General features: G+C 40.5%; 1 protein-coding gene across 2 annotated transcripts in view; it reads right to left on the bottom strand.

Annotated features, from left to right (window-relative positions):
• Window positions 1-19,146, bottom strand: part of DNAJC6 (DnaJ heat shock protein family (Hsp40) member C6) — a 158,020-nt gene that overhangs the window by 30,437 nt on the left and 108,437 nt on the right. For both annotated transcript variants that reach the window (XM_068538001.1, XM_068538000.1), the window contains 7 exons: window positions 17,289-17,439; window positions 16,272-16,321; window positions 16,014-16,162; window positions 6,480-6,602; window positions 2,358-2,491; window positions 1,682-1,876; window positions 667-784 (listed from right to left, as the gene is read on the bottom strand). In XM_068538001.1, the coding sequence (XP_068394102.1) occupies window positions 667-784; window positions 1,682-1,876; window positions 2,358-2,491; window positions 6,480-6,602; window positions 16,014-16,162; window positions 16,272-16,321; window positions 17,289-17,439 (920 nt within the window). The remainder of the gene's footprint in view (window positions 1-666; window positions 785-1,681; window positions 1,877-2,357; window positions 2,492-6,479; window positions 6,603-16,013; window positions 16,163-16,271; window positions 16,322-17,288; window positions 17,440-19,146) is intronic.

The following is a 19,146-nucleotide window of genomic DNA, read 5'->3' as shown; positions in this document are numbered from 1 at the left end:
TGATCATCTCTAAGTTCATCCATGTTGCTGCAAATGGCATTATTTCATTCTTTTTATGGCTGAGTAGTATTCCATTATATATATATATAAAATCGAATTTTTATATATATATTTATATATACATATATACACCACATTTTCTTTTCCTTTTCCTTTTTTTTTTTTTCTCTCTGCATTGGGTCTTCGTTGCTGCGCACGGGCTTTCTCTAGTTGCGGCAAGAGTGGGGGCTACTCTTCGTTGCAGTACGCAGGCTTCTCATTTGCAGTGGCTTCTCTTGTTGCGGAGCACGGGCTCTAGGTGTGCAGGCTTCAGTAGCCGTGGCACGCGGGCTCAGTAGTTGTGGCATGTGGGCCCTAGAGCGCAGGCTCAGTAGTTGTAGTGCACAGGCTTAGTTGCTCTGCAGCATGTGGGATCTTCCCAGACCAGGGATCGAACCCATGTCCCCTGCATTGGCAGGGGGAGTCTTAACCACTGTGCCACCAGGGAAGTCCCTATACCACATTTTCTTTATCCATATCTGTCAATGGACACTTAGGTTGTTTCCAAAGGTAATCTTTAAATGTTTTTTCTGATTCTAAAACCAGAAGTCACTCAAGCCCAAAGTGATGTACACTCCTATTAAAGGATCAGCTGAGCTTATGTCATAATTCTTTCTGAAACCATACCTTAGCCTGTAGCCGGCTTCCAATGGTTGACCTCAAGTGATACATGGAAACAACCACATCTCCTTGCACAGTGATGCTCAAGGGAATGAAGATTTTTCCATCTTGGACACGGTATTCTCTTTAAACAGAGACAAAAGCATACACTGAAAGAGAGTTTAATTTGGCACAATAACACAGGTATACAGGCACAGTCTTCTGTGGCTCTGGCCAAGGGTTTGCCCAGGCCTGAACCCAGGAACCATTTCTTATCTTAAGCAAAGTCAGGAGCACAGCCAGTGCCAACTGGATGCAAATTGGTTCTGCCACAGGATGCCGCTGGTCTTATGCCAGGTCCTCTCTCTCCATCCCATCCTGATTTCTAGATAAATCAATTGCCCATTAGCAGAAATCGTGTTCCCCAAATACATGTAGCCCTGATGTATTTACCGTTCCCTAACTGTAAATTTATGATAAAAACAGAGAGAGAACAAATAAGTCCAACTGAGATCAATATAGAAACAGCAGTGAGATGTTCTGTGAGTATCTCGTATACCAATTTTGAAATTCAATCTATTTCAAATTAATTTCATTTTCTGTTATCATCCAGCCCCTTCTTCCATATCTCCCACCACCTCCCACTGGCACTTGCTCTTTACTATAGATTCTATAACTTTTTAATTATATAACCATCTACCTAGTTGCTCACCTAGAAACCTCATTCATTCCTGATTCTTCCATTACCATCACCAATTCTTATCAAAGTCATCTCCTTCTTAAATGTCCAGGTCTTCTGCGCTACACCACTGTCTTAACCCTCATTATAGCTCATGTTAGTCTCTTAGTTTGTATCACCATTTGAAGGGGGGCTATGGCATCCCTTGATTTAATTGTGCTTTTCTATGATTACCACCTATACTGAACATTTTTTTAAATATCAGCCATTTCATAATGTAGTCCTCAAAGGAAGAACAGGATCCAACTTACACAGGAATGGAGCAGTTCACAAGAAGAAATGAAGAAAAGTATCATGACTTACTTCATTCGTTCGAAATCTGCACAAGTTGTATATATTTTGGTTTCTCCAATCAGTACATCACAGTAAGGGCGACATCCATTTCTCTGTTTGTTGAAAAAAGGAACTGGACTGACAGTGATCGACTTAATGGTGAGAGGCTTGAAGTGAGGGCGGTAGGGTTTGTCTGCTAGGAGGTCACACATGTAGCCCAGGTACCTAAAACACAAGACAGACATTCTGTTGGTGCCGACCACAGCAGAAGAAATAAGCAGTCAATTTGCTACGAAGTTTGTTCTCATAAATTATTAACCTACAATAAAAATTTACTGTGTTAATTCTTTAAACATTAACTGGCAAAAGAGAATGCTGCCAATAATTTAGGAAAGCTTTTATCTAGTGACACTGCTGTACTTCCCCCCGAAGAGCTGATAAAGGGGTGTTTATTAAATGAAAAAGCTTATGGGCGTTTTACACTAGCTCAATATTTGATCTAGCAGATTAAATTTATCAGTTAAGGGCTAGCTTTGGGAAAAAAAATCAGAATTTATCATCAGATGCAGTTTAAATAAGAGAAAGAAGAAACTGTGCCCAAAGAGAAGACAATACATCAATTATCTAAAAAGGTTTTTTCCCTTTTTTTGGGACATGATACAAATTCGACCATGTCTGCGCCAACCCTGCATCTAGCTGACTTTACCTCCTGTGGGATGGCGAAAGTCCGATTCCTGGTCGCTTTGCGTAGAGTAATCGAACGGCTGGGCCAGGAGTAGAGTAGAGATTACAGAAAATGAACATAGCGCCAACCAGGATTGATGATGCGGCCCGTCCATCCTAGCAAAGAAAACGTATAAACCTGTCATAAACATGGATCGGTCAGGCACCCAGCACTGAGAGTGGCTGTACTTGCAATTAAAAGAAAGAGGTTAAGGGTGGGGAGTCTGGGCGTCGGGTGTGGCGGAGAGAAATCTTAACTAGAGGTGCCTGTCAGTTCAAAATTGTTCACCTGAAAACCCAAATCTGTCCCAGCTATATAAATCACAAAGCAGCAAGGGAAGACTGATTCTTAGGATACAACTGACTCTCTGCTAACCTAAGAAACCCAGCAATATAAATTTGATTTGTACATATTTACTGAAAAATCATCTAGTCTTCAAAGTAACTTTGGGCCTGTAGGATCAGAACTGACAGTTGAGGTCTCTCAGTTTAGGCTGAAGGTAAAGAGTTCTCAGGTTAGGCAAATACTGCTTTTTGGAATATGCGATGTGTGTATTTTACCCAAAGTTATGTTCCTAGATTGATATAAAATAAAGAAGCTTCACCTGATTCAACCGCACTCAGTAAAGGAATGCAAGCGATAACATTCCTGACAGATGGCGAGCAGCTTCTTCTAGAATACTTTAAGTGACAAGGAGCATCCTGCTTCTGGACGAACTTCACAAAGTTCTTCCTTATACTGAATATGCCGAGTTGCAGTCTCTTCCACTCAACGATCCCCATTCTTCCTTCTCTCAGGACAAAGTGTAAACCTACTCCTTTCTCCCTGGGACAACCCTTCACGTATCTGAAATACTCTCCCTTTCCATCAACTTTTCTATTTTCCAGGTTGAAAACACACCCAATCTGTGATAATTTTATGTCTCAACTTGATTGTACTAAGAGATGCCCAAAGAGCTGGTAAAACATTATTTCTGGGTGTGTCTGTGAGAGCATTTCTGGAAGAGATCAGCATTTGAATCAGTAGACTGAGTAGAGATTCACCCTCACCAAAGTGGGCTGGCATCATCCAACCTGTTGAGGGTCCAAATAGAACAAAAAGGCAAAGGAAGGGAGAATTCTCTTTGTCTTCTTGAGCTGGGACCTCCATCTTCTCCCTGTTCTTGGACATCGGAGCTCTTGGTTTTCAGACCTACACCAGCGGCCCCCTTGGTTCTCAGGGCTTCATACATGGACTAAATGTTACCACTGGCTTTCCTGGTTCTCCATCTTGCAGAAGGCAGATTGTGGGACTTCTAGGCCTCCAGGATCACTTGAGCCAATTCCTATAATAAATCTCCTCTTACATATGTATCTCTACACATATCCTGTCAGTTCTGCTTCTCTGGAGAACCCTGACTACTACCCAATCCCTTCAATTCTTCCTCATTTGATGTTCCATTTTAAGAGACATCATCATTCAGTGGACTTCCTCTGCACAGACTCCAGTTTTAAAACAACAGCCTTAAATGTGCTGCCCAGATGTGAAATGCAAGATATAAGATGTGCTCTGACCAAACTAGAGAGGAAATATCATCTTCCTTAGTGTGGTAAGAACACTATGCTTTTATTAACATAACCCCAGGCTAAACTAGTTTAAATGTAAGCTAAATCACACCATAAGCTCTTATTGATCTTTCTAGCCACTAAAACTGTTAGTTCTTTTTCAAATGATGTGTTAATAGACAAATACACTTCATCTTTTAGAACCAGAATTCAGGACTTTACATTGATCCTGTGTTCAATTTCACATTGGTAGTTTCTATTAAATGACCAATCTGAGAAAACTGATAAGCTTGCCTCCACATTTTCAAAGCTGTCAATAAAAGGGCAACCAAATGCAACCTTCTCCTGGGAGGATGCTGATCCATTAGTCACCTATCTTTGGAAGCAATATTCAGCCAATATTTGTCTAAATGTATAAACATTTAGCCCAAATTTCTCCCTCTTGAATATAAGAAATGGGGAAATATCTCGCAGGGATCCAATAAACTATCTCTACTAATCTATTAGTCTTGTTCCGAAAGTTCAGTTGGTTTGATATGTGTGTCCATAATGAATCAATGTGGACTCCTTTTTTCTAAGAGTTTAAAATCATCTGTGCACAAATTGTGTTAGAATTTCGCCTTGAATTGCCATCAGGCTCCCCAGCCTGTAACTTTCCAGGATCAACCTCTTCCATCTTTTGGAAAAAAAATCTCCTCTCCTTGCTTGACTGGCACTCTTCTTCCTGTTTCCTCATATTGCATAAGGAACCCATAATTGCTTTTCCAAGTGCTTTTAGCATTCTGTCACATAATTTAAGTCTAGAGAGTGGATTATTTTTAAGTACTGTGACGCTCTTTTACTATCTCCCTACCTCTCAGCTTTGTCTTAATTATCAGTGTTACTCCCTTTCTAGCTTGACATCTGTTCCCCCGATGAAGGAAGAGAATAAAGGACTTAAGATTATACCGTGTGCCTCCAGCGTTTGTTGTTGTCCTTATTCCAAGGACAGTTTTTTTTAAAAAGACATTTTTCTCAATCTTAATTCTTTTTAGAATTTAGTCTTCCTGACACTCTTTTAACAGGCTCATGGCTCTTAGATATGTGTTCCCTCCTTTTATCGGCCATGCAGGTCTTTTTTAAAGTTTTCTTAGTTTTTTTAATTAAAAGATGACTATATGCTTATTTTTAATAAAACAGCAGTATATATAGGATAAAAATAAATGCTCCCACCTCCAGCTGCAATTCCACTTCCAAAGACTTGGTACAGACTTCCAACTCATGCATGTCCTTTTTCAGTAAGCCTAGAGAGCAGGCTATAGTGTCTTCACTCTTTGTATGTCTCTTCTTTTTTCTTCTTCATTGGGTTTTTATTTGTTATGATTGTATCATTAGAACTGGGAGCCTCTGGTCTCTCTCGAGCCATCTTCTCTTACAAAGCTGCCAGACCTAGGCTCGCTGAACTTTTAGAAAGTTCTCGAGTGAAGAAAAAAATCACCAAAGTACCTAAAGGCTGCTTAGGCTCTAAAAATAATCTGTCCTTTATACAATCTGTTCTGTCTCTGAAAGGAAAACCCTTTGGCCTTTCACATTAAACTCCTACGAAACACCAAGTGTTTTTCTTTTATTACCAAGAATTTGGGGATGTGAAATGAAAAGAAGAAAAAATCTCAGCTTTCATCCCTCTTTTAGCCAACTGACTCTCAAGAAAGAGGGGGAAAATCATCAACTAAGATTATAGCAAAAAATACACCTTGAAGTTTATAGAAGCAATGAATAGTTCTAGTATTTATGCTCAGATTTCATTTGTGTGCTCATTTCTTCATATATCCAATCGCTTATTCAAATCTTTCATACCTGGGATTCCAAAGTAAAAAAGGCACAGTTCTTGCCCACAGGATGCTCACAGTCTAGTGGGGAAACAGGTGGGCCACCAGATTATGATGATGCAGTATATTAAATGCTTAAATCCAAAGACGTTTAGATATACAGGTCGAATGTCCACATTGTCAAAAAAGATTTTACCTAAAGTTGAGTTTTAAACAATAGGCAAGAGCCCTCCAGAGGAAGAGTTGGGGAAAGGGACTCTAGGAAGTCAGTGGTCAGAAAAATCATCAGTCCCACTGGGAATTGCTATAAACTAGTCAATTTATGTGACTACTCATAAGGGCATAGATGTCTTTTTATTTCATTTTTATTCAAACATAAAGGTAAGAAAAGAATATTCCAGTGTGCTTATGTCAGTTCTATTCACCCAAAACTCAATGGCATTTTTGCCTATGCACCCACAGCTCTTGTTTCTATCTCTTTTATAATAGTTAGCACATTCCAGAGGCCCTGTAGTCTGTGGGTTGTATACATATCTGCCTCTCCCACTGGTATCCGAGCTTTAGGGTAAGAATAATAAGTTTTCCCCTCATTTTATATCCCTCACATCACCTAATTCCTAAGTGGGTTCTTAAGAAATGCTTATTCAACTTAAGCATTACCTGTTCACCAGTCTGTGTAAGGTCATTTGTATTTGACCAAACCAAACCAGCACAAATGATAGCCACAACAGCAACAAGAAAAGGTTACTCACCAAGCAATGGACAACACAGACGTTTTTGGGGTTCTGTAGTAGCCAGTTATACATATTCCGACACACAGCAAAGAGGTTGTGCAGACTGGGGGCCTGCCTGATGGGCCAACTGCATTCTGAGACCTAAAGGAACACAGCGGAAGGAAATGAATTCGCCAAGCGACTTCCTCTCCATGGGCAGGGAGCACACCAAACGACTTCTGGAAGTGACACTACATTCTCTTTTAATACAGCAGAAAGAGTTGGGAACAGGGTCAAAACACCGAAAGAAGAGTTTAATCCTGCAATTTTTTTAATTTAAAAATTCTGTTTCGGTAAACATATTTTGAAATATTGGGTTGGCCAAAAAGTTCGTTCGGGTTTTTTTTTTTTTACTATTGGGTTGGCCAAAAAGTTCCTTCGAGTTTTTGTAAGCGCTTACGGAAAAACCCGAACGAACTTTTTGGCCAAACCAAAACATTTTAAACTAAACTAGATGATTTAACATACATATTTCGATTTTTAAAGGTTCCAATATTTGGATTTCAAAGGTTCAATGTTCCACTGAATTTAATTTCTATTTAGTATAAAATGTTTTGACTTGCCTACTAGATGCTTAATTATAGGATTACATTGTAAATCCTGCACTATCTCTAATTTTATCCAAGATGATAAAAGTGAAAACACGAAAAAGTGCTGCTGAATAAGCCAAAGACAGGCTTTTTCAAGGGTCTTATTTCTTCCTCTTTTAATGAGGGAACCCACAACTTCATGGGGGCAACCTCTAGCATTTTCATTCATCTAACACACATGTTCATTTTAACACATTATAGGATATCAGTTATGTTCCTAGAATTCTGCTTGGCTCTGATCTGTACAACAGTCATATAAGACAGGTACTAATATGATCTCTATTTTGCAGATAAGAAAACTGACTCTCAGAGGTTGTCTTGTCTAACGTCACACTGCTGGTCAGTACCAGCATTGCAACCCAGGTCTTCTGAGTATAAGTCACTTTGCTACAACAGTATACTGGCTGAGAGTATCATTTGCCTCAAAATTCTAGGCATGAGCCTCAATCGATTAGGTATTTATTAATTTAACAGTAAGGAAAAACTTAGGCAAACTTCATGACCTCTCTAAGCCTTTCTCCATAAAATGTCATGAATGATACCTACCTACCTGCCTCATAGGGTTGTGGCTACTACATGAGAATGTATTTCAAGGGCTTAGCTCAGTATCTGACATACACAAAGTGATCAATTAATACTGGCTATCATTACTATTATTATTATTATTATTATTATTTTATCAGGTAACTGTCAGTGTAAAGCCCTAAGGTCAGATAGAGCTAGCTATGTTTGGAAAAAATGAATGAAACCCTATATGGCAAAATCATAGACTGAAGGGTCAGATCATACCAGGCCTTGTTAAGAACTGAGAGAAGTATTTAAGAAGGAGAGTGACTCTCAGATCTGCATTTTCCAAAGACCTCTCAAGGTCCAGTATGGAGAACAGATATAGATGACACAAGACAAAAGTCAGAGAGAACAGTCAGGTGGCTATATTAGGAATCTAAGTAAGAAATGATGGTGGCTTAGGCTAGATGAGTGGCAGTGGGACACACAAAGACTTGAGGGATTCAAAAAATAGGGAGGAAGTGGAATGCCTGTACAAGACTCAGGGATTGATCACAGGGTGGCAGTGCATGAGTGTGGAGGGGTATGTGGAGGGGGAGGAGTCAAGGATGACTGCTAGGTTTTCAGCCTGAATGGCTGGATAAAAGGATAAAAGGATTGCAGGTGCCATTGGCTGATACAGGGAATTCTGGAGAAAACAACAGGCTTTTATACAGATGGTGTCATCAGGAAGTGCTCTGCAACACTAACACCACTGGTCTAAGAAAACCCAAACGTCCCAAGTTCTTTACATTTAGGAGTGGGGAGAGAGAAGCAGGAATAATCTGTTTGGTTCATGCTTTTCTAGCAACTAGATAATAACTAGTCAAAATATAAGTGGGAAATTATCTGTGGTCTCTAGAGCTGACACCTGAAAGCAAACACATGGAGTTTCTCTCTGTGGCTGCCAAAAACCCCCTTCTTTTTGGTTAATTTGTAACTTTTCTCCTACAAAATGATTGTGGGTAGTGTCAGGGGACCTTCCAGGATATTAATTTTCCTAGACCTTTGAGAATGACAGGTATAGTTTATTAAACAAAGTAGATGAAATGCCTAACAAAGCTACCAAACAATCCAGGGTGACCCAGTATTGGGCCTCTGTCGATTTAAACTCCATAACAGGGCTTCCCTGGTGACGCAGTGGTTGAGAGTCCGCCTGCCAATGCAGGGGACACGGGTTCGAGCCCTGGTCCTGGAGGATCTCACATGCCGCGGAGCAACTAAGCCTGTCTGCCACAACTACTGAGCCTGTGCTCTAGACCCCGTGAGCCACAAGTACTAAGCCTGCATGCCGCAACTACTGAAGCCCACGCACCTAGAGCCCATGCTCCAGAACGGGAGAGGCCACTGCAATGAGAAGCCCACGCACCACAACAAAGAGTAGCCCCCACTCGCCACAACTAGAGAAAGCCCACGCACAGCAACAAAGACCCAACACAGCCAAAAATAAATAAATAAAATAAATAAATTAAAAAAATAAAAAATAAAAAAAAATAAACTCCATAACAGCTTGCCCCTTTCACCCAACATGATTTGGGTCTATTTCTGGCCCATTCTTTATCCTCAAATAGATTCCCCATTGACAAGTTCTCAAGGAATGGAAATAATACATTGATTAAAAACAGAATAGTTGGGAAAAAAATTTTGCCATCAGAGGAATTACAAAATGTACATTTATATAAGCTGCTTCCTGCCTGTGATGTTTTTCCTTCCCTTGGTAAATTTCTATTCATACTCCAAAGCCGAAGTTCAAGTGTTCTCTTGTCTCTGACAGTTTCTCTAACACCCACAGGCAGAAGTGCTTAGTCATCTTAGTCATCTTTGTCCATTTTCATCTGTTATAGCTTTCACCAGTAGAGCAAAATGGTGAAGCCACAGTTGGGTTTTCACCTTAGCTTTACCGCTGACTACCTGATTCACCTTAGACAAGTTGCTAACCTCTCCAAGCCTCAATTCTCTTGTATGTAAAATAAAAATGGTGGTGAGAATTAAGGAGCACAATGTAAACACAGTAAGTGCCAGCTTATTGTATTCAAATTAACTGTTTATGTCTGTCTCCCCCTCTAGACACTAAGCTCCATGAGAAGAGAGACCATTTTTCATTTTTGTAACCCAAGTCCAGAGTCCGCGTGCTGGTCCAATGGCAGGCAGTCAGTAGGTATTTGCTGAGTGAATCAATGAGTGAAAGAACGAAGGAATGAACCCTATTTGGCAATCTCTTCTTATAATAAGATTTGTCTTTGTCTATATGTAAAATATCTTGAGGAAGGAACTGATTTTGTTGTTTCTTTAGATTGCGACCGTGTAAAAGTGTAGGAAATTTGTTTTCTCAGGCAGTATTTTTAAACCTTTTAGAAACTGTATGTCACTCCTACAAACACTAAATGTCAATATCTATGAGTCTCAGCTGAAAGCTGGCTAAATTGTTCTTCGCACAATAGGCTAATTGTTCAGAATCATTAAACCAATCAAGTAAATAATATTAATTTAAAGTACTGCATAATTACATATTTACTTGATATATAATTATACTCCATTAGGCAAACATACAATTAGAATTTTTTAAAAGCATGTGCTCTGTCTAAAGGGGAAGAACATTTAAGGCATAAACAAAATCAAAAAAATTTTTTAAACGAATTCAATCCCTGCAAGCGATTTTTGTAGCTCTGTGAGGTTCACAGCTTCATGCAATAAGCACGATCCTTGGGCAGGTGACACTTCACGATGCTGCCTCCAGTCTCTCTGAACCCCTCCCGGAGCTGTAGAGCATCAGAAAACGCCATATGGGTTACAGGCTGCCATGATACCACCCAGTGGGAAAGGAGGCCAGAACAGCACCAGGGCTGGATGCCATTTGGTTTTCATCTTTCTGTCTCCCCAAGCACGAGAGGAGACGACAGAAGCATCCCATTTGCTGAGCGTAAGAGGCTATGGAGAATCAGACTGAAGAGCCATATCCAGTGTCTTAAGAATCTGACACCATTTTTGGAGGACAGGAGTACTTCAGGCAATAATTTATTTGGCATTTTATTATCATTAATGGTAATTATAGCTTCCACTTACTGAACGCTTACTCTAAGCCAGACATTGCTATCAAATGAATTCCTTACAGCAAACATACAGAAAAATTTTCTATTTGTGAGATAGGAATCCTTATTGTCATCTCCATTTTATACGGGAGAAAACTGAGTTTTAGATGAGGTGAAGTAACTTACCCAAGAAGAGGAACAGCTGAGATGCGAATCTAGGATAATTTTTAAAATTCCAAATTTGTGCATATTATATGAATTTCACCTCAATAAAAAACAATAATAAAAATTTGTATACTGTCTGATGATTATTAACTACAATTCCATCTTACATTTGTGAGATAGTTATGGGATCAAGTGATGGCTATTTTTTTACCACAGTTAATAAGACATTCAATTCACTGAAGGCTGCAGAACTAGAAATTCTCTGGCTCCCAGGCCAGGGATTTTTTTCTGCCCCATTATTTCCTGTCCTTACACTGATGCACAGTGGCAGAGGACAGATGAATATAATCTATAAAGTCACTCCGCTATGGTCAACTCCCTTCACCAACCAGCAAACCGGAGCAGAAACAACTGGGAGCTACGGTGACCTGTTTGATGAATTCTGGAAGGAAAAAAAAATGTGACCTTCAAACAATCCTTTAAGAAACCCAAGTTGATCATATATTTTCCTAAAATTAAGTTCTTTGCAAAGAGGAAGAAATTCTACAAGATTATGCAGTTTAGAAATAATCGAAATAAAAGAAGATTCTAAAAGAACCAGCTGGGTTTACCTTTTCAATGCTACTAACTGGGCTCCTTCAGCATACCCCTTCCTGGTTAGACAGAGGAAGGAGGCTCAAAGTGGCACTGGAAGAGCATTTTCAGAATGTAAGAGCTTTAGGGCAGGCTAGACTTGGTGGCCATTCATCCGCTTTTCCATTTATTGCCAACAGCAACACCAAGAAATGTGTAAAGCAGTAGTTCCTGACATACGACATACTAGGGCAGAGCTTTAAAACCTTCTGTGCAGAAATGGAACCAGTGCACACACACATACACACAGAGTAAATGACTATAGTGTTTATTTGGGGGATGATGAACAAGGTTTGGGTATAGATACTGGTGATGGTTACAGAATACTGTGAGTGAATTTAATGCTGCTGAATTGTACACTTACAAATGCTTAAAATGGTATGTTTATGTTATGTGTATTTTACCACAATAAAGAAAAAATAGGAGTGAAAACAGATGGTTAAACTCTCTGAAGCCCATGCATGGATTGAAATATACAGTGGATCCATGTCTTTTAAACTCAGATTCAGAACATCTGGCTTAGATGATGCATCTCATTGGTCTACAGGACTTCACTGTCAACATCAGGACGTTTATTTCCTCAAGGTGGATACTGGCTAAGAAGAGTCAAAACACTGACATTCAATATCTCCTCTGCAGTCCTGAATACGTATTCTAGCACTCTGAATGAAGGGCTATCTGCCATGTTTTGTTTTGAGTCAAATCCTCTGCTAAAATTGAAACTAAACACAGAGTCCTATTTTAACATTCTGCTACATATGCAAATACTAAGAAATTGCTATTTAATTATTTCATATGATTCCTGTCAACCCACGTGGTTTCTAAGCCTAAAAGTGAATCAAAATACTGAATGATGCCCCTCAGCAAAGTAAAATCTTCCTGGAAACAGCCTGTCTCTGTCACCATCATCTTTATCTCCAAACACACGTCACATAATAAAAAGGTAAAATGACTGAGTTCAGGGTTCAAGGCATAGACACATTTGGACTCCTGTGAGTCTATAAATAAAACCAGTCTTGTGTTTGGTCTTTTCCAACAGTGGTATTTATAGAAGCCTTGGCCGTCTACATTTATTAAAATAAGATTTAACTGCAGACCTAGCGCTCCACTGGTCTGGAAGGAGGAGAAAATGATTTTGAGCCTCCAGGACTGGAAGATGAGAACCAAGAACACTTTTCTAAGTCACGCAACAGTGGGATGCAAATCGATTTGCGGTGTTAGTGCTGGGAGGAGAAAGGACTCGGAACTTGAAAAGAGATGTAGCCACATCAAAAACAGAGCTAAGATGAAAATACTAAGGCTGTGGGACTGTCCTTCTAAGATGCAACTGAGGGTTGAGGGAGCTAGGTCAGAGGGTCCTCTTCCAGTCCGCAGAGTTCTGGGACTATCTATAAAGGACTAAAGGTGCAGTGCAATCCTGCATTTTAGGGGAAAGAATTGGAAAAGCCTTGTGGCATGTGGAAATCCTCCCCTTAGGGAAATTTGGCCAACAAAGAAGGGCTGGGGGTGTGGCATGCATGGTCTTTCAGGGAGTGGGAGCAGCTCATGCAAAGAGACGGTGTGTCTCCCCTGGTGGGAGCATTGTTCTCAGGCAGTGGAGAACCGTGAAAGATGAGCTAGAGAGGCACAGAGGCCAGAGCATGCGGAGCCTGGTAAGACACAGACTACAATCTGCATGGAGAAGAAATAACCCCACCGCCTTCACCTAGACAAGACTCATGCGTCAAGGTCCAGCTCTCACTGTTGTCTCCCTTCACTAAACTCCCTCAGTAGGTACTGTAAATATTATTGTCTTCAGAACGTCCTGACTTCTCTCTCCAACTAGGCTTAAGTGCCTTGAGAATAAGAATCAAACTTTTTTTAGTTAATTAATTAATTAATTTTATTTTTGGCTGCGTTGGGTCTTTGTTGCTGTGCACGGGCTTTCTCTAGTTGTGGCGAGCAGGGGCTACTCTTTGTTGCGGTGCGCAGGTTTCTCATTGCGGTGGCTTCTCTTGTTGCAGAGCATAGGCTCTAGGCGTGCGGGCTTCAGTAGATGCAGCACGCAGGCTTCAGCAGTTGCGGAATGTGGGCTCAGTAGTTGCGGCACGTGGGCTCTAGGGCGCGCAGGCTTCAGTAGCTGTGGCGCGCGGGCTCAGTAGTTGTGGCTTGTGGGCTATAGAGCGCAGCCTCAGTAGTTGCGATATACGGGCTTAGTTGTTCCACGGCATGTGGGATCTTCCCAGACCAGGGATTGAACCCATGTCCCCTGCACTGGCAGGCGGATTCGTAACCACTGCACCCCCAGGGAAGTCCCAAGAATCAAATTTTTATTTGATATCTATGTGTTCAACAATTCTTGGCACATTCATTCTTCTGAGAGACATTTCTTAGCCATGCCAGGCACCGTTCCAGGTAGCAAATAAAATAAATGTGTTCCCTGCTCTTCTAGGGCAAGTGAGAGCAGTCTGGGGCAGATGTTCCATATGCAATTCCTGGTTTCTTTGGTAAGACTGTTAAGTCTGGTCACAAAATATGTAGTTACACTAATTGATGCCTTTCTTTAAATATCTTTATAAAAGAGCTTGCTTTTATAAATCATACATACATATAAGAGATACCTTTATATGCATGAATGCTTCTATAATGATATTATATCTTTATTTACTTCCAGAGGGAAAATTTTTCAGATTATCACAAATATTTCAAGATTCAATAAAATTTCTATGAAATATTATACAGGATGTTCCATGGTCCTTCAGTTATGAAAATGATGGCACTATGTGTATCACTCAGTCACTTTGCTGTAGAGCAGAGATTGGCACAGCACTGTAAATCAACTATGCTTCAATAAAAAACAAATCAGAAAAAAAGAAAGAAAGAAAATGATGGCACTGAGTCTCCAAACAAGAAAAAATCAATTCAAAATATTTGCATCTGAATTAGAAATAAAATAGCTACCCACATTTTTGTTGGATGCTAATTCACTTGTTCTGAATTAGGTAATAGATGGAATAAGAGGTGGAAGGGCAGTTAACTACAGGGAAGATTAAAGAGCTGCATTTAAAATCTCCGTTATAGAATGGGAATTTGGACGAAACCACTTGAGAATGGTTTTATCAGTGCTTCTCAGAGAGTGGCTCCCAGGGCAACAGTAGAAGTAGCACCCAGGAAGTTGTTAGCAATGCAGATTCTCACCACACCCCTCTGCTGAACCAGAAGTGCCAGGCCCAGGTGTTTAACAAGCCCTCTAGGACATTCTGATGTACACTGAAGTTTGAGAACCACTGGGTTACCTCTTGCCTATTTTGGAAACACTCTGGGAAAAGAGAATCCTTCACAAAATTCTCCCTTATCTTACGGAACATTAGGGCAGGAAGTGGTCTAAGAGAGCATACAGACTCTCTTCTAGTTTTTACTGATCAGGAAACTGACACCCAGAGATTATTAATGGCAACTAAAATTTGGAGCAAAATGTGTTCTGGCATCAAAGCTGAGATCCTCGATACAGAGTACACACAACCAGCTATCATTTTGCATATTTGAAATCAAGTTTCACTTTTAAAGGGTCCAATGTGTAAAACCCCTTTCTATTTATTAATAAATCCAGATGTAGCTGAAGAACCAATCATATCTAAAGGCTAAGTCAAGATTTTTGAAAATGTTCCTGAGAGAGAAAAAGCCTGATTTTAGTGAGTAAATCAAGAATTCAGTGGCCAGAAATATCAGGCTTAACATCAGATTCAAACCAAAGCCAGCTCTCACAGCTCCTTAACTAGCCTGAAACTAGAACTATTTCTCTGCCTAGTTCTAAAAGCTCCTTAAGAGGATAATCCAGGTTTCCAGGTAATACTGTCAGCCCAGAGTAATGGCTAAGAACACATGCCTGTAGTCTTGGGCAAGTTACCTTACCTCTCTGTGCCTCAGTTTCTCCATCTGCTTCAGAGGACCGTTGAGAGAATTAATGAGATATTGCATGTAAAGTTCCTGGCACACTGTAAATGCTCTAAAAATGTTGCTGCTGCTCTCACTGCTATAAGTATTAGCAATAGTATCGCCAAACCTACAGTGTGGACTGTTTATGTGCTATACCTCACTTATGAAACACATACCTTTACCTAATGTCAGAAAGCTATTTCCATTAATATTGGTGTGCTTCTACTGGTTTAGCCACACTGCCTCATCGTGATGCCAAAGCAGCAATAAGGAAGGGTGAAAGGCATCATTAGTGCTCCAGCATAAGGGTCTCCAACTGCCCTACGCAGCAGTCAATCTCCACTGAGCCGCATAGCAACGTGCCCTAACAACTGAGCAACCAGCCACAGCTGATTTGAGGCCCTCAATTAGATGGTACCTTATTGACAGAGAAACTTTCCTACAAATATCCTCACCCAAGGAAAAGCTTCAGAATATCTTGTAACAGCCTAATAAAAATTTTGTGGATAGAGAAGTGTCCAGAGTATATAGTTTTTCTGCTCCATGTGCTTAAAGGCAAAGGCTTTGAGGATAGTTCTTAAGGGGGAAAATACCGTTATGTCTTCAACCTTGTGATCAGGGCTAAAATTCCTTACCCTGCTATGAAACTTGGCAGTTCGATAAGACTTGGGCGACAGATTGTACACCGTGTAGTGGTCAAGATGTCTGGAATCCAAAAAGCTTCGAATGTCATCAACCTGATTTCTGAATCCTATGTCAACACTGTCCAGAGGAAAGGACATCACTGGAAGAAGGGTCATACAGAAAAAAAATAGGTTAAACAGGTCCGCTGTCGCGATGGGCAGCCATTGAAAGCTGAGCTATTGGGCAGTTAATAAACATGAGAAACTTACCAATAATTCTGGAGGTAACATAAGTGAAGTCTAAATCTCCCTTTGTGTAGCTAAAAGCAAGACAGGAAACGGCACTCATTAAAATGATCCAAATATCCCACGATTTCTCTCTCTCAATCACTTGCACATCATGACCTGGGACATTTCCATCCAGTAGCTATATTCTGACTTCCCTTCAGGCCTTCCCCCTAACAAGGAAGCACTGTTGACAGACGACAGCCCACACCCTCAGGAGCACACATCTACCACTCCAAACAGGGCATGCAGCTAGGGGGTAGGGGAGGAAGTGATGGAGAAAGAACAAAGGACCCTTTGTTTTGCCTACCAGGTGCTAGTTGGGGATTGAAGGTAAAGGATACAATTACTGTTGAAAAAAATTAAAATGTTGATTAATATGTTGCACTTCACATTTGAATTTCTGATTTAAATAAAACCACATATTTTAACTTAAAGTGACCCTAGAACTTTCTAATTCCTAAGAATAAAAAAAGAATTCATATGGCCTGCTTATAAAAGTTTCATACAGTAGAAGGGTAGAAACTTCTCCCAGTAAATAAATTTTAAAGGGCTATTAAGATACGAAAACAAAATTCTGTTTTGATTACAATCCATAAGTATTGCTTATTTGGATTGCATGTGCATTATTGTCTCATTTAATTCTCAAACCACCTAAAGACATAAATCTTACCAGGGTATCAAAGTAAAGCTCAGAGAGGTTAATTAATTTGCCTTAGGTTAACAAGGGCAGATACTGCATTAGAATTCAGGATGCTGGATTCGAAAGCCAGGGATGGCAACCACTATCCTCTAATGTACCAAGGAGCCGAGTCCTCCCAGCCTATGCCTGTAGCTTCCGAAGGACTCAACTTTGCGGCTTCAATGGCATTCCTAGTCAATCAGATCCCATGCAGTTGCATCACAAAATTGATAGTCTTTGAGCCAGGCAAGCAGTTAGCAGGTAAGCAGATCCTTTGGGGGCACGGAGTCCATTAACTTAATGGGGAAGGACGCACATACCTGGTAACAGATTGTATAACTCTGGAAGACGTGTCTTTGAGGGTGTCTTTCAAGTTGTCCTTTAGGTTACTAAAGAGCCTCCCTGCACCTCCTTTCACCATGTCAAAGAGACCTCCCCCATAGCTGGGCTCCATGTCTGGAGACGAGGCACCTGCCAGTGAAAATCAGAAAAAGAGGTAATAGCACAGACTACACAGGAAACCAATCCCTCTTTGTTCCTGAAACATATGCAGACCGTCTTTGGGAGTCTGGGACAGATATTCCTGCAAGTTATGTCATGCTTCCAGAACTTACTGACTCTGGGTTATAGACAGCAGTACTGCTGGTCCTCAGAGAAGACCAAGGAAAGCCCCTCACCAAGTTCCAGAACAGAAACCTCCAGAGCTGCACATCCAGTACTGTAACCACATGTGCCAACTGAGCGCTGGAAATGTGGTTAGTCTGAATTGAGACATGCTGTGAGTATCAAAGTGTCAAAGTGCAAAAAATGTAAAATATCTCATACACTATTTTTTATAATGATTACATTTAAAATGATAATATTTTGGATATACTGAATTAAATAGATTATACTATTAAATTAATTTCACCTGTTCTTTTTTACTTTTTTAACGTGGAGACTAGAAAATTTTAAATTGTGTATGTGGCCTGCACTATACTTCTTTCAGGCAGTGCTGAGGGAGAGCAGCGGTCAGCTGAGAAGTGAGTCCAGGGGCCTCCTCTGGCGTTCAATGGAGTTAACTGTGTTAGAAGACTCCTTCTATGGCTATCTCGCAAAGTAATAGTTCACTTCCATCCTGGGAAAGTATTTTCTGAAGGGCCTTTATAACAGCTTTTAAGCTTGAGTATGCATAGTGGTCACTGGTGTTATTTGTCAAGTATGTCAGGTTCTCCTCCCTGACAGTTTGATAAAATTGTACTTTCTGGCTCTTTGTGACTGGCTCTAGTCCAGAGCCTCTCAACCTTGGCACTATTGACCTTGGGGCCAAAACCTTCTTTGCTATATGTGTGTTGTGGTGGCTGGCGGGGGGAGGGGGTGGATTGTCCTGTGCATTGTAGGGCGTTTAGCAGCATCTATGACCTCTGGTGACTAGGTAGCACCCCCCCCTTCTCCAGCTATGACAGCCAAAAATGTCCCTAGACGTTGGCAAAATTAGCCCTGTTTGAAAACCAGCGCTCTCGTTTATAATATGTGAGTGGAAATGTTGTGTGTCTCTCTCAGTCTGGAGCATTTAACTGTTCGGGTGAGATTATCCATAGTTCTCATTCCCATATATTCTCTCTCTCTCTCTCTCTCTCTCTCCATAGCAACCCGCAAGGTCTGAGATTGTGGCTAGTCTGTCCAGGACTCCTGGCTCCCAGAGTAAAGAGCTTGTGGCAGAGCTCTCAGCTGACCCTGGATGAATATGTACCATGAATGAAGAATAACCCTTTATTATTATAAGCTACCCCATTCCCATTTTAGGACTGTTCATTACCATAACATAACTTAGCTTATAAAGACTGATACAGGAAGGAAGTAGGAATCTGTGTAGAGGAAGCTAATGTAAACAACAGCCAGGGAGGCTGTACAGACTGGCAGTCAAGAGCATGGGTCACTCTTACCTGGGTTCTGGCAGGAAGAAAGATTCCTGACTGTAAAACAGGGATCAAAAATAGTGCCTACTTCATAGGGAAACATAAAATGAGTGTATCTTAAGCACAGTACTTAAGCACAGTACCTACTACATTTAGGTGTTAATAGATTGCAGCTATACTATTATTATGCCACACTCTGAAATTCCTATGTTGATGATATTTTTAAATCTTTGTTCACTTTTCAACTCTTTGATGACAAAGGGCAAGAATGACATCTCTT

The sequence above is a fragment of the Eschrichtius robustus genome, chromosome 3 (assembly GCF_028021215.1).
Source record: "Eschrichtius robustus isolate mEscRob2 chromosome 3, mEscRob2.pri, whole genome shotgun sequence".
In the NCBI taxonomy this organism is placed as follows: Eukaryota; Metazoa; Chordata; class Mammalia; order Artiodactyla; family Eschrichtiidae; genus Eschrichtius; species Eschrichtius robustus.
This window is presented reverse-complemented; position numbering and strand designations above follow the sequence as displayed.